Consider the following 18,358-nt stretch of genomic DNA (forward strand, 5'->3'; position numbering starts at 1 on the left):
CGCCCCTGTTTCTGACAGTCCTGATGGGCACTCTGCCCCTGTTATTGTATTTAGGCTCAGTCTGGCACCCATGAATCAGTCAGGGGCCCAAGAAATGCCACCCTGAGCTTGGCATTGGGATAGGGGAGCCGGAGGAAGGAGGAGGGATTGGGGTGCAATGTTGAAAGCTTGGCATGTAGGGGCCTTAGTTAGGGTATCATATAATATATACTTGCGTCTGTGAAGGCGTGGCTTTGGCCAGGCAAGGGAGAGGACTGGGGCAGACTGGTGGTGTAAGAAACTGAGGTGCTCCAAGGAAAACCGTCCCAAGGTGGAGTAACAATAAGCATCCTGTCATTTGTATGTGGAGGTCAGTGATAGGGTGTTGGAATTGGTTCGGGACGTTATCTCTTATCTAAATATATCTATTAGCCTATGTGTATTCAATGTTATTGTGCTGATATTGTTATCCAGAGTTTATTCAGTTATTCCATGGGCCAATAAGGCTAAACCCTAAAAGGTACATTTTATGCCATTGAGGTCAACATAGTCCATGAACTCTTGTTTCAACTTTTTGATACATTGCTTGCTCTCTAGAGAGTTCTAAGAACCCTTTTTTCTAAGAATGCAGAACAACATTCTGAGGGTTGCTTCCATTGAAGGACATTAGAATACTCTGAGGCTCAGCACCCTGATAGCCTGTCAGCATCAGAACAACATTCCCTCATTCTGCACCTGTACCAGGCAGGCCTCTGTGTGGGCCGGTCGGGGTCCTCGCTCCTCGCTCTTCTTCAGCCGTGTTTCCCAGAGAAAGCACGAGGCTCCTGGGTCCCAGGGCCAACACGATGGAGAACACCAGGGAAAATAAACAGAGCGCTTCCCTCCTGCCCCTCATCCTCTCGTCCCACTCACCCGCCACCCACCGCCCCCGCCGAGAAAGAGCGCACCAAGCCGATGTGTTTGTTTGTGGAGATGGTGAGAAGCTGTCATGATGTCATCACCAGAAGGCAGCTTTTCCCTCTAGTGCTCTCTGTCCCTTTCCAAGCCAAACAGATGAGATCAGATCATCTTTCCTGATGTTCCTGTCTGTGTGACCAGCCACCCTTACTTACTCCACTCCACTGCAGCTTTGGTAACCATGTCTCTGTCCTCGAGGGTTGCCGCGGCCGCAGAGAGGCTCTAAAGATACTCAGTTAATCTGGTCACCTAGCATAAAGGTGGCATCTCTGGTATGACAGCAAATATAGTTCTGCACATTATTGGTCAGTTATTTTATCTGATAACCTTCAACCAAGAATATTTTGTATCTATAGGAAGGCATCTTGATCAGTCCAAGATTAATCTGAAGACGTATAATGAAATAAATACATTTAATTAACCATAATTGAAACATTGTGATCACTACATCAGATTTATTCAAATAAAAAAACTAGAAAGAGCGATAACAAAAAGGTAACACAAAAGTAGCACAAATTACTTAATACTACATGTGTCCAATAAACTCTCATAAAGTAGTAGTGTATATAGTTTTGTAGTCAGCTACTTTTGTGAGATACAGAGGCCATTAGGAATACATTATCAGGTCAGACAGTACATGTGTAGTAAATGGAATTACATTTTGGCTGGTTTAGTGGCAAACCTGACCGTTCTCAATTCATACCTGAAACTGTAGGGACACCTAGTGGTTAAAACCAAGACAAGTGTAAACCAGCAAGCATTGTCTGCTGGTGAAGGGATGCCATTACTGTAGTTTGTCAATTTCTGGAAAATGTAGCAGCATGAGTAATGCAAATGTAAACCTATGCTTTACATTCATAATTTATGGGGAAATATCCTGGGGCTCTGTTCACAAACACAAACAGACCCCACAGAGCCCCAGAACAGCAACACAATTAGACTCAACAAAATCATGAGAAAACAAAAACATAGTTTATTGACACATTGGAAAGAATTAACAAAAAAAACTGCGCAAACTAGAATGCTATTTGGCCCTAAACAGAGAGTACACAGCGGCAGAATGTGACCACTGTGACTGACCCAAATTTAAGGAAAGCCTTGACTAGGTACAGTCTCTGTGAGCATAGCCTTGCTACTGAGAAAGGCCACCGTAGGCAGACCTGGCTCTCAAGAGAAGACAGGATAGGTGCACACTGCCCACAAAATGAGGTGGAAACTAAGCAGCACTTCCTAACCTCCTGCCAAATGTATGACCATATTAGAGATTACACAGATCTGAGGGAAATTACACAGATCCTCAAAGACTTTGGAAATGTTAACATATGTTTCCCATGACAGTAAAGCCCTTAAATTGAATTGAAATTGACAGAGAGAGACAGACAGCGAGAGAGACAGACAGGGGGGGATTCTGCTGTGCCACTGTCGCATTAGGATTATATTTACGTTAGAAAAACAACATTTTGAACTAAAGCGTTCTAGCTACCAACTGACACACATGTATGTGTGTTACCATGGCTACTAACGCATGCAGTCTGTATTAACTCCAGTTGGGGGCGAACATTTCAAAGATTTGTGCAGTGAACACATCATCACTCTAGCAAAATGTGTGGATAGAGCGGTGGATAGAAGGTACCCATCCAGTTACTTCTACAAAACGTATTTCACAGCCGGAGATTTACGATTATGAAAACATGGTCGTAAAAACTAGAAAACAAAACGTGAAGGATCAACCGCCGCAGCCCAACGTCGACGACAGAGACAGGAATCCGTTCGTATCGCCAGGCACCGGGAAAAGTAGACGAGCAGGAAAGGGCACCCCTTTCAACAGCTTGCTTCACAATAAGAATGGACTATTTCCAGGGTTTTCATTCATCAGAAGTAAGCTTGGCCTTACTCCGTCAGCTTTTGTGAAACTCGGAATTACTCTGGTTCTTGGTAAGTGTCACGCAACACATATACAGTACTTAGCTAGCGACCAGTACTGTAACGATGTTGCTAACGTAGCTAGTTAGCTAGCGCTAGCTCAAACAGCATACGACGACAGCTAACGTTACTGAGGTTACTAGGCTGTGCCACGGTCATTGGTGGCTAGCAAATGATGATAGCCAATTTAACGTTACTGTAGTTAGCTAACGGTAATTAAATTATTAACTAGCTGGCTAACTAATATTAGAACAATGATTAAACCCCACAACTTTCTTAATATCATTAACGGTTCTCTGTTTTTTCTTCATAGCTGCTCTGGCTGGGTATTTACATTGGTAAGTTAAGTAACTAACGTTAACCTCAGTCTAACAACAGTTCAGGTCATTGACATGCACTTCCAAGTCTTGAATGTTTCCTGTGTACATTGATTGTAGATAACTAACGTTAGCTAGATATCCTAAAGCCTATTTGTTGTTTCTGTAGGTACCATCTCTCACGCCTCTTTGAAAATGACAGGCACTTCTCACATCTGTCAGGGCTGGAAAAGGAAATGGCATTTCGGACAGAAATGGTAAGTCTTGTGTTGTTGAAAGATGACAGAAGAAGAAACGAATGAAGTAATGATGACCTATTCTATGTGTGTGTGATACTGTGCCTTGCAAAATCTTAGAGCCTTGTTTCTGTAGCAGGCCATGAGCCAATACCTGATAAGGGCTTTTGTGTGAGAATTTAATCAAATTGTTATATGATCCTGTTCTAGGGTTTATACTACTCCTACTTCAAGACCATCATTGAGGCCCCAACCTTTATCAACGGCCTGTATCTGGTCATGAACGATCGGCTTACAGAGTACCCACTGGTTATAAACACACTGAAGAGGTTCAATCTCTATCCAGAGGTAACATTTGTGGAAATGGACATCCTTGGCATTTGATTGGACAACAGACTTTGTTGAGGGTCTTCATGCTGAAATCCTTCCTCCACTGCTCTCTAGGTGGTCCTGGCCAGCTGGTACAGAATCTACACAGATATAATGGAATTCTTTGGACTCCCCACCAAGATGTGTTGGTCCATCAATAGAGGAGAGGGTATGGCTGCAGTGGACGGCTGTGAAGGTACCAATGCTGTCTTGTTTGACCTGAACACACACACACACAACTCTCTAGGCCGGATACAATCAAACCAGCTCTATGGGAAATCATAAAGAAAATTAGCGTTATTCCGGTGCCACCCAGCTGTAGTGGTTCATCTGAAATATTAGTTGTAAAAACCTCATTATTGCTGCATATGAAATTGAAAGTTGGCATAACACCAGTATTCCACTATAGAGAGAGAACTGCTTGAAGACACAAAGCCAATCTGTTTGATTTTAATTTCAACATATATATATATTCCACTGCACTGGATCAATGTTATTTTTCTGAATTGTGGATTTCCAAATGTGTAAGTTAGACTGAATACCAGTTCATTTCAGGAAAATAGAGATCTGTGTCTCCCAAAGGAATGCCATGCAGTTGCTTACCTTATGAATAATTGCAATCTGTGAGGCTATTTCTTGCTTTCGTTGCATTTTAATTGAGCTGCTGCACAAAGGGAAAGCTTTGTTTTAGTTTTTTTCACATAACACATTTCACATGTATCTGGGCCAACTTCAATGAAATCTATGAATAAGGGGAAGGTGTTTTGTAAGGGGGAGGTTGTTCCCCTTTTCTACTTGTTGAACTGTTCTCTTAACTTGTCATTAGCACTTCATAGCATGTTATATGCATATTACTTCTCAGTGTTATATAGTCAAGACTGGAGCAAGTTACACTTCTTTCTAATTAAAGGTGTGAATTATGTGAAAGCACACTCTATGTAGTTTGAAGGTGCTGCTGTACATGTAAGTGCCGCCTGCCTTTTGTTCCTGTTTCCACAAGCTGAGTGCGCAGCAAATTAGAGCAGACTCAGAATAGCCCTTTATCCTCAGCAGTTCTATGGTAGTGAAATGAAAGAAAGCCTCCCACTTCGGGAAAGCATTAAGAAGGCGACTCACTGAAGGCTTCAATATTTCCATTAGCCTATGTCTTTTACTATGAGCGAGCCATGTCAGGTATCAATCAATATTACATCATGGTTTCAAGCATCTTATTTTGAGCCATTCCATCAGTCGACTTAGCATTTTCTGAAAGTAAGTTAATTTGTTTGGTACAGTAATACAACAAGCAAACAATATTCTCACTTTCATTTCTGTCCAGGACTTCAGGCCATGGCCATAGAATAGCATATAGTATTTGAATAGAATCTCTGGTCATGAGAATCAGTGTTTTGAAGTTATGGTCTTTGGCTATTCGAGTTCCTTGCCATTGCCAGTCTCAATCCTAATAGTCTCTCTGTCTGTGTGTGTCAGGTATGGGTGACCCTGCATATTTCTACGTGACCTTTGTGTTCCTCCTCAATGGTCTGATGATGAGTCTGTTCTTCATCTACGGGACCTACCTCAGGTAACTTAACCTTTACCCGCCTTTGATTCTGCAACAGTTGGGCTCAGATTAAGACTTTAAAGTAATTTAGTCACTTTAATGTTCTAACAAAGACTGCTAAAATAAGAAAGGCTGAATTATCCCCCTCCCTTCCCCTCTCTAGTGGCAGTCGGCTTGGGGGTATGGTCACGGTGCTGTGTTTCTTCTTCAACCATGGAGAGGTGAGTGTGTACCGTACAGAACTGTGGAGGTAGACTGGTGAGGGTGGAGATGGGGGATGGATACAATGCAGGCAGCCATCAAAAGGATCTCCGTCTCAGCCAGTATCAGACATGCTGAGTAGTTGCTCTATTGTAATATTCACACCAATCGATACTGACATTTCAATCATACTCTCCTCTCCCCAGTCGCCACCCACTTGTCTCCTTTACCTTCTCAGTCTGTGCTGGTTTCAACGCAGAAGTGTGAATGTATCCAAATCATTATTATAGGAGCATTGGTGCAGTGTGGGTGTAGGATGAAGACTAAATGTACTGGATGAGATTACTGGATGCATTTTTATGTACAAATTGTTTTTCGCAGTTGTCATTGATTGCGTAACGGTACAGAAAAAATCCCCTTCTACGCAGCAATGTGTTGTCGCAAAATAAAGTAGGATTGTGTTTGTTTGTATGTGTGTGTTTCTGTGTCGCAGAGCACCCGGGTCATGTGGACTCCGCCCCTGAGGGAGAGCTTCTCCTATCCCTTCCTGGTCCTGCAGATGTTACTCCTCACCCACATCCTCCGGTAACTCACCATCCCTATTTCCTTTCGCCTTCCTTTCTCTCCTTCTCTTTTCAATACGCTCTGGCTGCCTCTTCATGTGCTAGTGATATGTAATGTAAAGCAGCGATTCTCAACTGGTGCTGGCTAGAGGTCGAACGACTGATTTTCAATACCGATTATTGGAGAACCAAAAAAAAGTCGATACCGATTCATCGGCCGATTTGTATATATTTTTGGAATAATGACAATTACAACAACACTGAATGAGCACTTTTAAATAAATAAAAACACAGTGTTTGATAATAAAGTAAAAGTGCAATATGTGCCATGTAAAAATATTCAATATTCCCAGTTAAGAAGTTTTAGGTTGTAGTTATTATAGGAATTATGGCGCGTCAACTATTTCTCTATACCATTTGTATTTCATATACCTTTTGACTATTGGATGTTCTAATAGGCACTAAAGTTTTGCCAGCCTAATCTCAGGAGTTGATAGGCTTGAAGTCATAAACAGCGCTGTGTATTAAGCATTGCTAAGAGCTGCTGGCAAACGCAGTAAAGTTTGAATGAATGCTTACGAGCCTGCTGCCATCTACCACCACTCAGTCAGACTGCTCTATCAAATATCAAATCATAGACTATAATATAATGAACACAGAAATACGAGCCTTTGGTCATTAATATGGTCAAATCCGGAAACTATCATTTCGAAATCAAAAAGTTTATTCTTTCAGTGAAATACGGAACAGTTCTGTATTTTATTGAATGGGTGGAAAACCTAAGTCTAAATATTGCTGTTACATTGCACAACCTTCAATGTTATGTCATAATTATGTAAAATTCTGGCAAATTAGTTCGCAACGAGCCAGGTGGCCCAAACTGTTGCATATACCCTGACTCAGCGTGCAATAAACGCAAGATTGATTTTAAGAAAGGCATTGTTTATGGTTAGGTACATTCGTGCAACGATTGTGCTTTTTTCGTGAATACACATTTGTTAAATCATCCCCCGTTTGGCGAAGTAGGCTGTGATTCGATGATAAATTAACGGGGACAGCATTGATTATATGCAAAGCAGTACAAGCTAGTTAACCTAGTAATATCATCGACCATGTGTAGTTAACTAGTGATTATGTGAATATTGATTTAAACAATTTTTTTTATAAGATAAGTTTAATGCTAGCTAGCAACTTACCGTGGCTCCTTGCTACACTCGCGTAACAGGTGGTCAGCCTGCCACGCAGTTTCCTCATGGAATACAATGTAATCAGCCATAATCGGCGTCCAAAAATGCGGATTACCGATTGTTGTGAACTTGAAATCGGCCCTAATTAATCGGCCGTGCTGATTAATCGGTCGACATCTAGTGCTGGCCGTCTCCAACAAATTTTGGTTGTAGGTTTTTGATAGTTTGCGGCTGTCTGAGTAAATTGTATTTATTTTTGCATTAAAAAATACTCCAGTCTGAACTTAAACCAGGTAGATAGTGGGTAGAAATGATAATGTACTTACATGTTTTTATAATTTAATCCCTGAACACCTTTTCTTAAATCACAATATTTCAATAGAGCTATTAGCAGCACTATCTTGGTTGATTTTTGTGATCTCAAGCCAGTGAGGTGACTTTATTAACATTCTTCATCAAGAATATGTGCAAAGTGTTATTATTGACAATGAAAGAGGTGGCTGTGAATGTTCTTCCCTTGTCATATAATTGCTACATTAACTATCAATATACCATTCTTTTTTTTTTTTTCAATATTGGATTTTGGCGATTCTTTATCGCGATGCGAATATTGATTCGCGACTGAGACAACCTAGTTCAATTTGGATCCCGAGGGAAAACCATTGGAGAACCACTGATGTAGATTATAATGAGAGTTCTGCAATTGTTATGATCTCAATTCATTGTGGTCCAGATATCTGGTTTGTAAAGCCTGATGTTGGCAATACCAAGGTTGTTGGTTCCGTTCCCGCATTGATCACATTTTGTATTCAGTCTAATTCACTTGGAGTCAAAGTCTCTGCTATTCGACCCCTTTAACTTGTTCTCTAAAGCTGTCAGTGTGAGTGGAGGGCTTGGTGACTGATACATTCTATTTAGAGGCAGCCTGAATGGGAGTGTTAGTGGAGGCATGTGTCGATGGATGTCCTTACCTCTTGCCTCCTGCCCTTTTCCACATCTATCTCTCCAAAGGACACGCAACCCCAGCAGAAAGGCCATGTGGGCGTTGGCCATCTCCAATTTGTGCTTCATGCTGCCCTGGCAGTTTGCCCAGTTTGTGCTGCTTACCCAGGTAAGAGAAAAAGAGGGAGAGATAAATATAGAGAAGGGTGGAGGCTGTGAGAGGAGTGGAGAAGAGGAAGACAGAGTGAGGAAGAGATGGGGATAGAGTGAAGAAGGGAGGCTGTGAGAGAAAGGGAGAAGAGTAAACTGGTAAAGGGACATTGTAAGAGATGGAGAAGACGGAGGGAGGGTGTGAGACAGATGGAGAAAAAGACTGGAGGAGGTGGGGAGGTAGACAAAAGCGTTGAAGGTTAGTCTCACACAAACAGGATCTGCTGGCATCTTTGCTTAGCAACAGCTTTGCTATCAGTCTGGCTAGATTATTATAGCAAGTGTCCCTCTGCTAGCTAATTAGAGCATTATATATGGAGATTTTACCACAAACTGTAATCTAAGTACTTATAACATCAATGTGTTGTGCTCGAAAATAAGCATGCACCCTTTATTGCAATCATTTCAAGGTTGTTGTATACACTACTTATTGCTTGTGTTTACACTTGACTACTTGTTTCAGGTGGCCTCGCTCTTTGCCTCGTACATCCTGGGATACATAAGCCCCACCAAAATGCAGTCCCTCCTAGTGACACACATGGTAAATGTCTTTTCTGGTTCCTAACTAACCTGTACTTGTGGGCGTGCATCGTAAAACAGGGCTGTGGGTTTCTGTGTGCGTTTTGGTCCGTAGCTACATTACTCCTCTCCACCACAGTTCCAGTTCTCCTAATCCTCTAAGCAACACCGGCTGTTAGTGTGGATAGCGTAAGGAGCTGGGGAGATAAGAGAAGAGGCCCTTTGTATTAAGATGATGCTGGAAATTTGTAGGAGGAGAGAAGAAAGGACATTTATTTATTTATTTATCTGTTATTTTACCAGGTAAGTTGACTGAACACGTTCTCATTTGCAGCAACGACCTGGGGAATAGTTACAGGGGAGAGGAGGGGGATGAATGAGCCAATTGTAAACTGGGGATTATTAGGTGACCGTGATGGTTTGAGGGTCAGATTGGGAATTTAGCCAGGACACCGGGGTTAACACCCCTACTCTTATGATAAGTGCCATGGGATCTTTAATGAGGCGGCAGGGTAGCCTAGTAGTTAGAGCGTTGGACTAGTAACCGGAAGGTTGCAAGTTCAAACCCTCGAGCTGACAAGGTACAAATCTGTCGTTCTGCCCCTGAACAGGCAGTTCATTGAAAATAAGAATTTGTTCTTAACTGACTTGCCTAGTTAAATAAAGGTAAAATAATAAAAAAAATGATCTCAGAGAGGTCACCCGTTTAACGTCCTATCCGAAAGACGGCAGTGTCAACTGGGGCATTGGGATATTTTTTTTAGACCAGAGGACACGCCTCCTACTGGCTGTCCAACACCACTTCCAGCAGCATCTGGTCTCCCATCCAGGAACTGACCAGGACCAATCCTGCTTAGCTTCAGAAGCAAGCCAGCAGTGGTATGCAGGGACATATGGCGGTGAATAATTTATCCGCCTGGCAAGAAGTGGCAGCGTGAAGAAAACTGGGACACACACAGGCTTGTGTCCTCGACGACTTACAGCATTTTTAAGCCCACTTTGGCTGTAATAAGTTTGGTGTGCGTGTCAATGTGCCATGACAACAGTAAAAAAATATATGTATACTTTCACACACAACTCTTTTGATAGTCCCAGTCGGTATTAGATTGAATGTTGCAGCCCTGCCCACCTGTGGGGGAAAACAACCTGTGGTTGCCTAGGTTACCCCATTGGCTCACAGCTGAAACGTAACCTTTTTCAAATGCTATTTCCTTGTTGTCAACCTGCTTTAGTCAATTACAAAACTACATTTAAAAAAGTACAACATGTCCAAAGATTACTTTTCAAAATTGCCTGCTCCTGAGTGTTCTCACTACTTAGAGAAATGTATTGTAGAGTTGCCTCAATGCTGTTTTCATGAGGGTGCTAACAGCCACGTGAGTGCTACCGACCAGAACATTAAGCTAGCCAACCAAGACCAACAACACAAACGGACTATAACAGATTATACAGCTACAAGTAGTAGCGTTATGACTGTGACTGAAGGCTTCACGTTTTCTGTTGGGGTTAGTGGCGTTACAAACGGACTCTACTAAACAAGTTAAATGTCTTTGAATGTGATAATGTTTTCCACACACATACTGTAGCTAATGATGTAAAATGATTTAAATATTCCAGTGTATATAAGCCACATGCTAACTTGGACACTGGGTCGCCATATTTCCCACTGTCCTACACCGAATAGCCTGAAGCCATAGGGCTCTTCATGCTCTATTTCCCTATGTGGATGCATTGTGAACCGCTGGGATTTTTGACCTGGTTACATGTACATTGAACAACACAGCAGGTTTTCTGCATTTCTTTTTCTGTTTAACAAATCTATGACGAAGTTTACAATCTTACACTTGAGGTCAATGGGAAAGAATGTTTGTTTTCCACAATTTGTAGGCGTGGCCAAGGGGAATTCCTTATTATTATGTGAATATCGACTCTGACTATGTCACCAAACTTCTTTCCACCCCACTCCATCTCCAGATAACACTTGCCGTGTGCTTTGTTCTGATGTTTGGAAACTCCATGCTGCTGACATCATTCTACGCCTCCTCACTGGTCTCCATTTGGGTGAGCTGGACTAGCACTCTCTTCATGCTTTCAATGTGTAGAGGATGTCTTTTATGTTAAGCATGGTGTGATGTTGAAAATGGTATGGTGTTGAAATCAGTTCCTTCCTGGTTGCAGGGAATAATTGCCCTGCGGGACAAATTTGCAGAAACCTTCAAACCTGGCCTCATCACATGGGTAAGAGGTGTGTGTGTGGACATGTTTACTATACTTGTGGGGACCAGAAGTCCCAACAAGTATAGTAAACAATCAAAAACTGGGGACATTTTGCCGGTCCCCACGAGGACAAAAATTATATTTCTAGAGGGGTTAGAATTAGTGTTAAGGTTAGGGAAAATATGATTTTGAATGGGAATCAATTGTGTGTCCCCACAATGTTAGTAAAAGAAGACTGCGTCTGTCTGTCTCCTGGTTGACTTGTCTGTCTGCTCTCAGGTCATGCAGGGCCTGGTATGTGTTGTCTCCACGGTCATTCTCAAGTTCATGCTGTCAGCTGTCTTTGGAGCCTCTGATGATGTAAGTCTTTGAAAATAGCCCTGTGCATTTGAAACAAAATGCCTTACATTTTGGTGCCTTTTCTGGCAGAATCACTGCATTTTGAAACAAGCCATCACTCAAAAGTATGATAGTAATTAAAGTAAATAGAAATATGCTGTATTTCTGTATTTGAAGTTGCATCTACTTTTACAACAATTTCTCTCCCAGGCTCACATCAGTAGCTTAATAAAGTCCAAGTTTACCAGCTACAAGGACTTTGACACCATGATGTATACCTGTGCTGCTGAGTTTGACTTCATGGAAATTGAGGTATGAAAGACACTTGGCCGTATTTGGCATAGCAACATGGCACTAGTGTTAGAAGGCATCCTTTCATAGTATTTATTTTATTTTACATTTATTTAACTAGGAAAGTCCGTTAAGAACACATTTTCATTTTCAATGACGGTCTAGGAACAGTGGGTTAACTGCCTTGTTCAGGGACAGAACAACATCTTTTTTTACCTTGTCAGCTCGGGGATTCAATCTTGAAACCTTTCGGTTACTAGTCCAACGCTCTAACCACTAGGCTACCTGCCGTCCCATTTGGCAGCTCATTTTGTAAAGGTCATGTGTGGTATGTGTCAGAAATAAATGTTTTTCTCCAGTCGATCTGACGTGTATAACATTGCTCTTCTCAGACCCCACTGCGCTACATCAAGACACTGCTGCTTCCCATCAACATGCTGGTGGTTGCTGTCATAGCAGGACGGGTAAGACTTAATTTGTGTGCCATACACCAGGCACTCCACACAATCCACTGTGAACAAGTGAACAAGGCAGGCATCCTTGAAATGTCATTTCTCCCGTTCTGCTTTTGACATGCCTGTTGAGCTCAATTTGTCATATTTGAGGCAGGCTTGAGAAATGGCAAGATAATTATGTTCCAAAAATATTCAAGAATCTCCTCGAGCGTGTCCAAATGTGTCAGTTTGATCTAATTGTGTGTCAAATGCAGAATTAATAAGACAAGTGCGGGCCTCCCGAGTGGCACAGCGGTCAAAGGCACTACAGTGCTTGAGTCGTCATTTCAGATCCGGGTTTGATCCCGGGCTATGTCACAGCCGGCGGCGACCGGGAGTCCCATGAGGCGACGCACTATTGTCCTAGCGACATCCGGTTAGGGGAGGGTTTGGCCAGCAGGATGTCCTTGTCCCATCGCACTCTAGCGACTCCTTGTTGCGGGCCAGATGCATGCACGCTGACATGGTCGCCAGTTGTACGGAATTTCCTCCAACACATTGGTGTGGCTGGCTTCTGGGTTATGCGAAGCAGTGCGGCTTGGCAGGGTTGTGTTTCGGAGGGCACGTGGCTCTCGACCTTCACTTCTCCCGAGACTACAAGACTAACTACCAATTTAGATATCAAGAGATTGGGGAGATAAAGGGGTAATAAAAAATAACGTGCCATTTTGATTCTGCTTGACTTGCTTTGCTAGTGAAGAAATGGAGGGCTTCTAAATAGTGATACTGGTAGAAATGATAATGGTTAATTGTTTGCTGTGAATATGCTCACTGTTAGCATATAATAGAAGGCGGAATCATCCTGGTCAACGTTATATCCCTTCTAAGGTTTGTCTTTCTTTTTCTTTTTTTTGTGACACTGTTTGTCCCTTCTACTCTGTACAGACCATCCAGGATGTTGTGAGGTTCCTGAGGGAAGGAGAGAAGTATTCTGTCAAACCTGAAGACGATGATGACGATGAACAGTGAGTATATTTCCCTCTGTCCTCTGTTGTAAAACTCACCCTCATAACAGCACAAGTCAAGGCAAACTTCCATGTGCATTTTGCCCATTCATTCTTATAAAGACAACACAACTTGACATTTTGACAACTCATAACTTTTTTTTCACATTTTTCACAGCCCAGAAATGTTGGCAAAAGGAGAGGTAAGTAAGCATCCTGATTTCCCTGAATGTTACTGCTGTATACACCGTGCCCGAGTCTCCTCACGCCATATGATTCAAGCCTTCTTTTTTTTCCTTAAATGTGGTAATGTTCATCTGCTTCAGCTACAATAGTAATGATCGTCATAACCTGCATACAGAGGCAATTTTCTCCTGCCAGTTAAATTGCTCGCTTTATCACCAGTTCTAGCTCTAACCATTTATTTCTCTCACTTCCTCCATCCATCCATCCCTCCCCCAATCTTGTTCTCTCCCTGTGCCCTTCAACCCTCATTCTCTACCTGGGTTCTTTCTCTCTCTCTATTTATCTCTCTTTCTCTGTCATGGTGTAAGCTGGTGTACCATAGCCTACAGTTGATAGCGTTTGTAGTGCTGGCAATGCTCATCATGCGTCTCAAGCTCTTCCTCACGCCCCACATGTGCATCATGGCCTCCTTGATCTGCTCCAAACAGGTCAGTCCCCGACGCCATTCAACATGACACGACGCCACTCAACATGACACGACGCCACTCAACATGACACGACGCCACTCAACATGACACGACATGACACGACGCCACTCAACATGACACGACATGACACGACGCCACTCAACATGACGCCACTCAACATGACACGACGCCACTCAACATGACACGACATGACACGACGCCACTCAACATGACACGACACGACATGACACGACGCCACTCAACATGACACAACATGACACGACGCCACTCGACATGACACGACACGACGCCACTCGACATGACACGACATGACACCACTCAACATGACACGACATGACACGACGCCACTCGACATGACACAACATGACACGACACGACGCCACTCAACATGACACGACATGACACGACGCCACTCAACATGACACGACACGACGCCACTCGACATGACACGACGCCTACATAGCCTACAGTTGATAGCGTTTGTAGTGCTGGCGATGCTCATCATGCGTCTCAAGCTCTTCCTCACGCCCCACATGTGCATCATGGCCTCCTTGATCTGCTCCAAACAGGTCAGTCCCCGACGCCATTCAACATGACACGACGCCACTCAACATGACATGACACGACGCCACTCAACATGACGCCACTCAACATGACACGACGCCTCTCAACATGATACGACATGACACGACGCCACTCAACATGACACGACGCCACTCAACATGACACGACATGACGCCACTCAACATGACACGACATGACACGACGCCACTCAACATGACACGACGCCACTCAACATGACACGACATGACACGACGCCACTCAACATGACATGACACGACGCCACTCAACATGACACGACACGACGCCTCTCGACATGACACGACGCCACTCGACATGACACGACGCCACTCGACATGACACGACGCCACTCGACATGACACGACATTACACGACGCCACTCGACATGACACAACATGACACGACACGACGCCACTCAACATGACACGACGCCACTCGACATGACACGACGCCACTCGACATGACACGACGCCACTCGACATGACACAACATGACACGACGCCACTCGACATGACACGACGCCACTCGACATGACACGACGCCACTCGACATGACACGACGCCACTCGACATGACACGACGCCACTCGACATGACACGACGCCACTCGACATGACACGACGCCACTCGACATGACACAACATGACACGACGCCACTCGACATGACACGACGCCACTCGACATGACACGACGCCACTCGACATGACACGACGCCACTCAACATGACACGACGCCACTCGACATGACACAACATGACACGACACGACGCCACACAACATGACACAACATGACACGACACGACGCCACTCAACATGACACGACATGACACGACGCCACACAACATGACACAACATGACACGACGCCACTCAACATGACACGACGCCACTCGACATGACACGACGCCACTCGACATGACACAACATGACACGACATGACACGACGCCACTCATCATGACACAAGAGTACATAACGTACCAAAGATGGATCACAACACCACTACCACTAGAGACCTCCATCACAGACGCACTACAGACCAATGTTCTCATTGATGCTCATGTGTTGTCTGTCTGTGTGTCAGTTGTTTGGCTGGATAGGGGAGAAGTTCAAGCTCCACGTGATGGTGTTTGGCATCCTGTCCATCATGGCCATGCAGGGTGCGGCCAACCTGCAGGCCCAGTGGGGCATCATGGGAGAATTCAGCAACCTACCCCAGGAGCAGCTGCTGGACTGGATCAGAGACAACACACCGCCCAGTAAGTAATGTCTTCATCCTACCTCTGAAACCAGAGGCTCGAGATAAACAAATAATTCTAAATGGTATCCTTCGTTATGGAATTGACTGATCTGACTAGGTGGGATTGGTGAAAGCAATTGGCTGGTAACCTAACTCTCAGGTATCCAGTTCCCTTTCAGATCAGTGATCATGACCCATGCCTCTGTGGACTATTCTCTTAGATGTACTGTTTTGTTTTGTGTGTGGTGCAGACTCTGTGTTTGCTGGAGCCATGCCCACCATGGCCAGTGTGAAGCTGTCAGCCGGCCGGCCCATCGTCAACCACCCACATTACGAGGACGCTGGACTGAGGTGTGGACAGAACATTGATACTTCTGTACTCGCTATGTGCTAGGCTAACACCAATTCAGCGTTGTCTAAACGTTGTTGTCTGTTCCACTCAGGGAGAGGACTAAGCTGGTGTATGCCATGTATAGCCGCAAGTCTGCCGAGGTGGTGAAGAGGAACCTGATGCAGATGGAGGTGGACTACTTTGTCCTGGAGGACTCGTGGTGCACCCGGCGCTCCAGGTAACCCTGGGTGGCCTTCCCGTCAGTAACCAACTGCTGTTTACACTGTCATTTGTTCTTGTGACATTGTCAACAAGTCATTCCAGTCAGTACAGGGCATTTTTCCAACTCACTCAGAAATGACTCTGAATTGAACTGAGCCCAATTCTGCTGCCAAGTGACCTTTTGAACAATCTGTTTCGCAGTCCGTTAATCACACAATGTTTTGGTTCAGTTTGTTTCTTTGCTGAAATATTTTCTCTTTCTCTGCCCCTTTCTCTTTCTCCCTTCCTGGCTTTCTCTGTGCTCTCCAGGCCTGGCTGCAGTATGCCTGAGATCTGGGATGTGGAGGACCCTCAGAATGCTGGGAAAGTCCCCCTCTGTACTCTCATGTCCAGGGACTCCAGGCCCCACTTTGCCACCGTTTTTCACAACAACGTTTACAAAGTTCTAAAAGTTCCCAAAGCAGCTAAAGAGCTCAGATAACAGCAGGGTTGGCCTGTTTTTGGTGCTACCGTCTAGTATTTCCACCAGCCTGGTGCGTGTTTTTATATAGTTCCCTTTCCTGTTGGTCTGTCTCCTTTGGAGGTGCCACAGCTGCGTTTTACGTCTCCCTTTTTGAGGCTCTGTTAGAGCAGTGGACTGACGTGATGGGCTAGATAAGAGTCCCCACTTGTGTTGTGTAAGCATTTCATTTTATGCGAGGTTATACTAAAAGTTGTTCTTAAAGATAGACATGCATTTTATTTGTGTGTATTAGTACATTTTGGATGTCGGGCATATTTAGTTTTTGTACTTTTATGCCCTTTTTGCATATTAAGAATTGTCATTATTTAGTGTAATTTTTTTGATTCAGTGATGTGTGTAATAATTTTGTTATTTGCCAAAGCAAAGTGTAGTTAGTATAACTACTAGTGTTACAGCTGCAAGTGTCAGCTTAATGTAGCACACCTGAAATGTCCTTTTTAAGAGAAGCGGAATATGATAATCTGCAAACAGATTTTTCCCAACAACCTATTGCAACTTGTAGCAGTGCATTATTTTAAGCATTAGCGTAATGACCTACCACCATATATCAGTGGTTTAGGACCCTGTATTGACATACAGAAAACACTAGGCATCTTTTTGGAGTTGTTAAAGTCATGCCAATTTAGCGTCATTGCTTTGTAGTCCACCACAGGAAGTTACGTCATTCATTTGTAGCCTTTTTTTGCACCTCAGTGGCCTTTGCACATGTCACAACAGCAACATAATTGAATTCAACAATGTATTATGACAACAACAAAACCATTTAGTTTAATGATTTGAGTTGTAATGTGGTTACTTCCCCATTTTATTTTGGGGATATAGCTGTGAAAGACTACGCCACTCTGGACTCCACTTTGCACTGGTGTGCTCTACTCTCTTAAAACCACTTTCCCCTTTTGTTCATGCAGCTCTGAGTTGTGACTGTGAAAGTCCCTTTGCCACTCTGAGGTCAAGGGTCAAACAGGAGAGTGCTCCAGAGCTCCACTTAACTGGAGTGTCGTTCTCATTATCCCTGTGACTCATTCTGCCTTTTTACCAGTGTGGCTTTGAAGTTACTTAACAACCCCAGTGTAATCATTCCAGTGTAAAAGCTACAGTATTGTTGGGTACAAATCATCTCACCAATACAGGTGAGGCATTTTAGCAATAAGCTGTTCGTTACTCAGACTTGAAGGTTTCTACATATTATACAACATTCATCAATTGTAATAGTTTCAAGCAGCGTTTTCAATTAAATGCAAGAAGTTTATTTCAATGTATTCTGCTATTTCTGTGACTGTTCATGAATAGCACAGCAAGTCTTTTATGCTAAGTTTATTTTTGGTTATGTCCAAGATATACAGTAAGGTACTGAAGTAATCTTGAAAGCAAAATGCCTGTTTATAGTGGTGGAGCGGTGACCACACAATTTGAAATATTTTGACATCAACATTTCTTGTGACAGGCCTAGCTTTGTCTAATGCTTGTTGATTTCATCTGTATTTTGAAAATAAAATGTTTATCAGCATCTTTCTTGTTTTTGATTAACAGTGAAACCAATGGGAGTTTTTGCTGGTTGATCA

The 18,358-nt window shown here is 43.5% G+C and overlaps 1 protein-coding gene across 2 annotated transcripts; it reads left to right on the forward strand.

Moving 5' to 3' along the window:
- The first annotated feature begins 2,445 nt into the window (after positions 1 to 2,445).
- Positions 2,446 to 18,303, forward strand: LOC110534719 (probable C-mannosyltransferase DPY19L1). 2 transcript variants are annotated; one of them, XM_036945736.1, is made up of 22 exons: positions 2,447 to 2,871; positions 3,173 to 3,197; positions 3,346 to 3,433; positions 3,623 to 3,760; positions 3,857 to 3,977; positions 5,252 to 5,345; positions 5,488 to 5,545; positions 6,019 to 6,110; positions 8,287 to 8,386; positions 8,891 to 8,968; positions 10,921 to 11,007; positions 11,125 to 11,184; positions 11,443 to 11,523; positions 11,713 to 11,814; positions 12,186 to 12,257; positions 13,173 to 13,252; positions 13,410 to 13,434; positions 13,786 to 13,905; positions 15,565 to 15,739; positions 15,972 to 16,071; positions 16,164 to 16,289; positions 16,583 to 18,303. In XM_036945736.1, the coding sequence occupies exons 1-22, from the start codon at positions 2,628 to 2,630 to the stop codon at positions 16,752 to 16,754; spliced, it is 2,238 nt and encodes a 745-aa protein (XP_036801631.1). In that variant the 5' UTR covers positions 2,447 to 2,627; the 3' UTR covers positions 16,755 to 18,303. The 2 variants fall into 2 exon arrangements, with proteins under 2 accessions (XP_036801632.1, XP_036801631.1); XM_036945737.1 differs by lacking the exon at positions 13,786 to 13,905 and having other exon boundaries at positions 2,446 to 2,871.
- Positions 18,304 to 18,358: the final 55 nt, after the last annotated feature.

This window comes from Oncorhynchus mykiss, chromosome 2, assembly GCF_013265735.2.
Source record: "Oncorhynchus mykiss isolate Arlee chromosome 2, USDA_OmykA_1.1, whole genome shotgun sequence".
Classification (NCBI taxonomy): domain Eukaryota; kingdom Metazoa; phylum Chordata; class Actinopteri; order Salmoniformes; family Salmonidae; genus Oncorhynchus; species Oncorhynchus mykiss.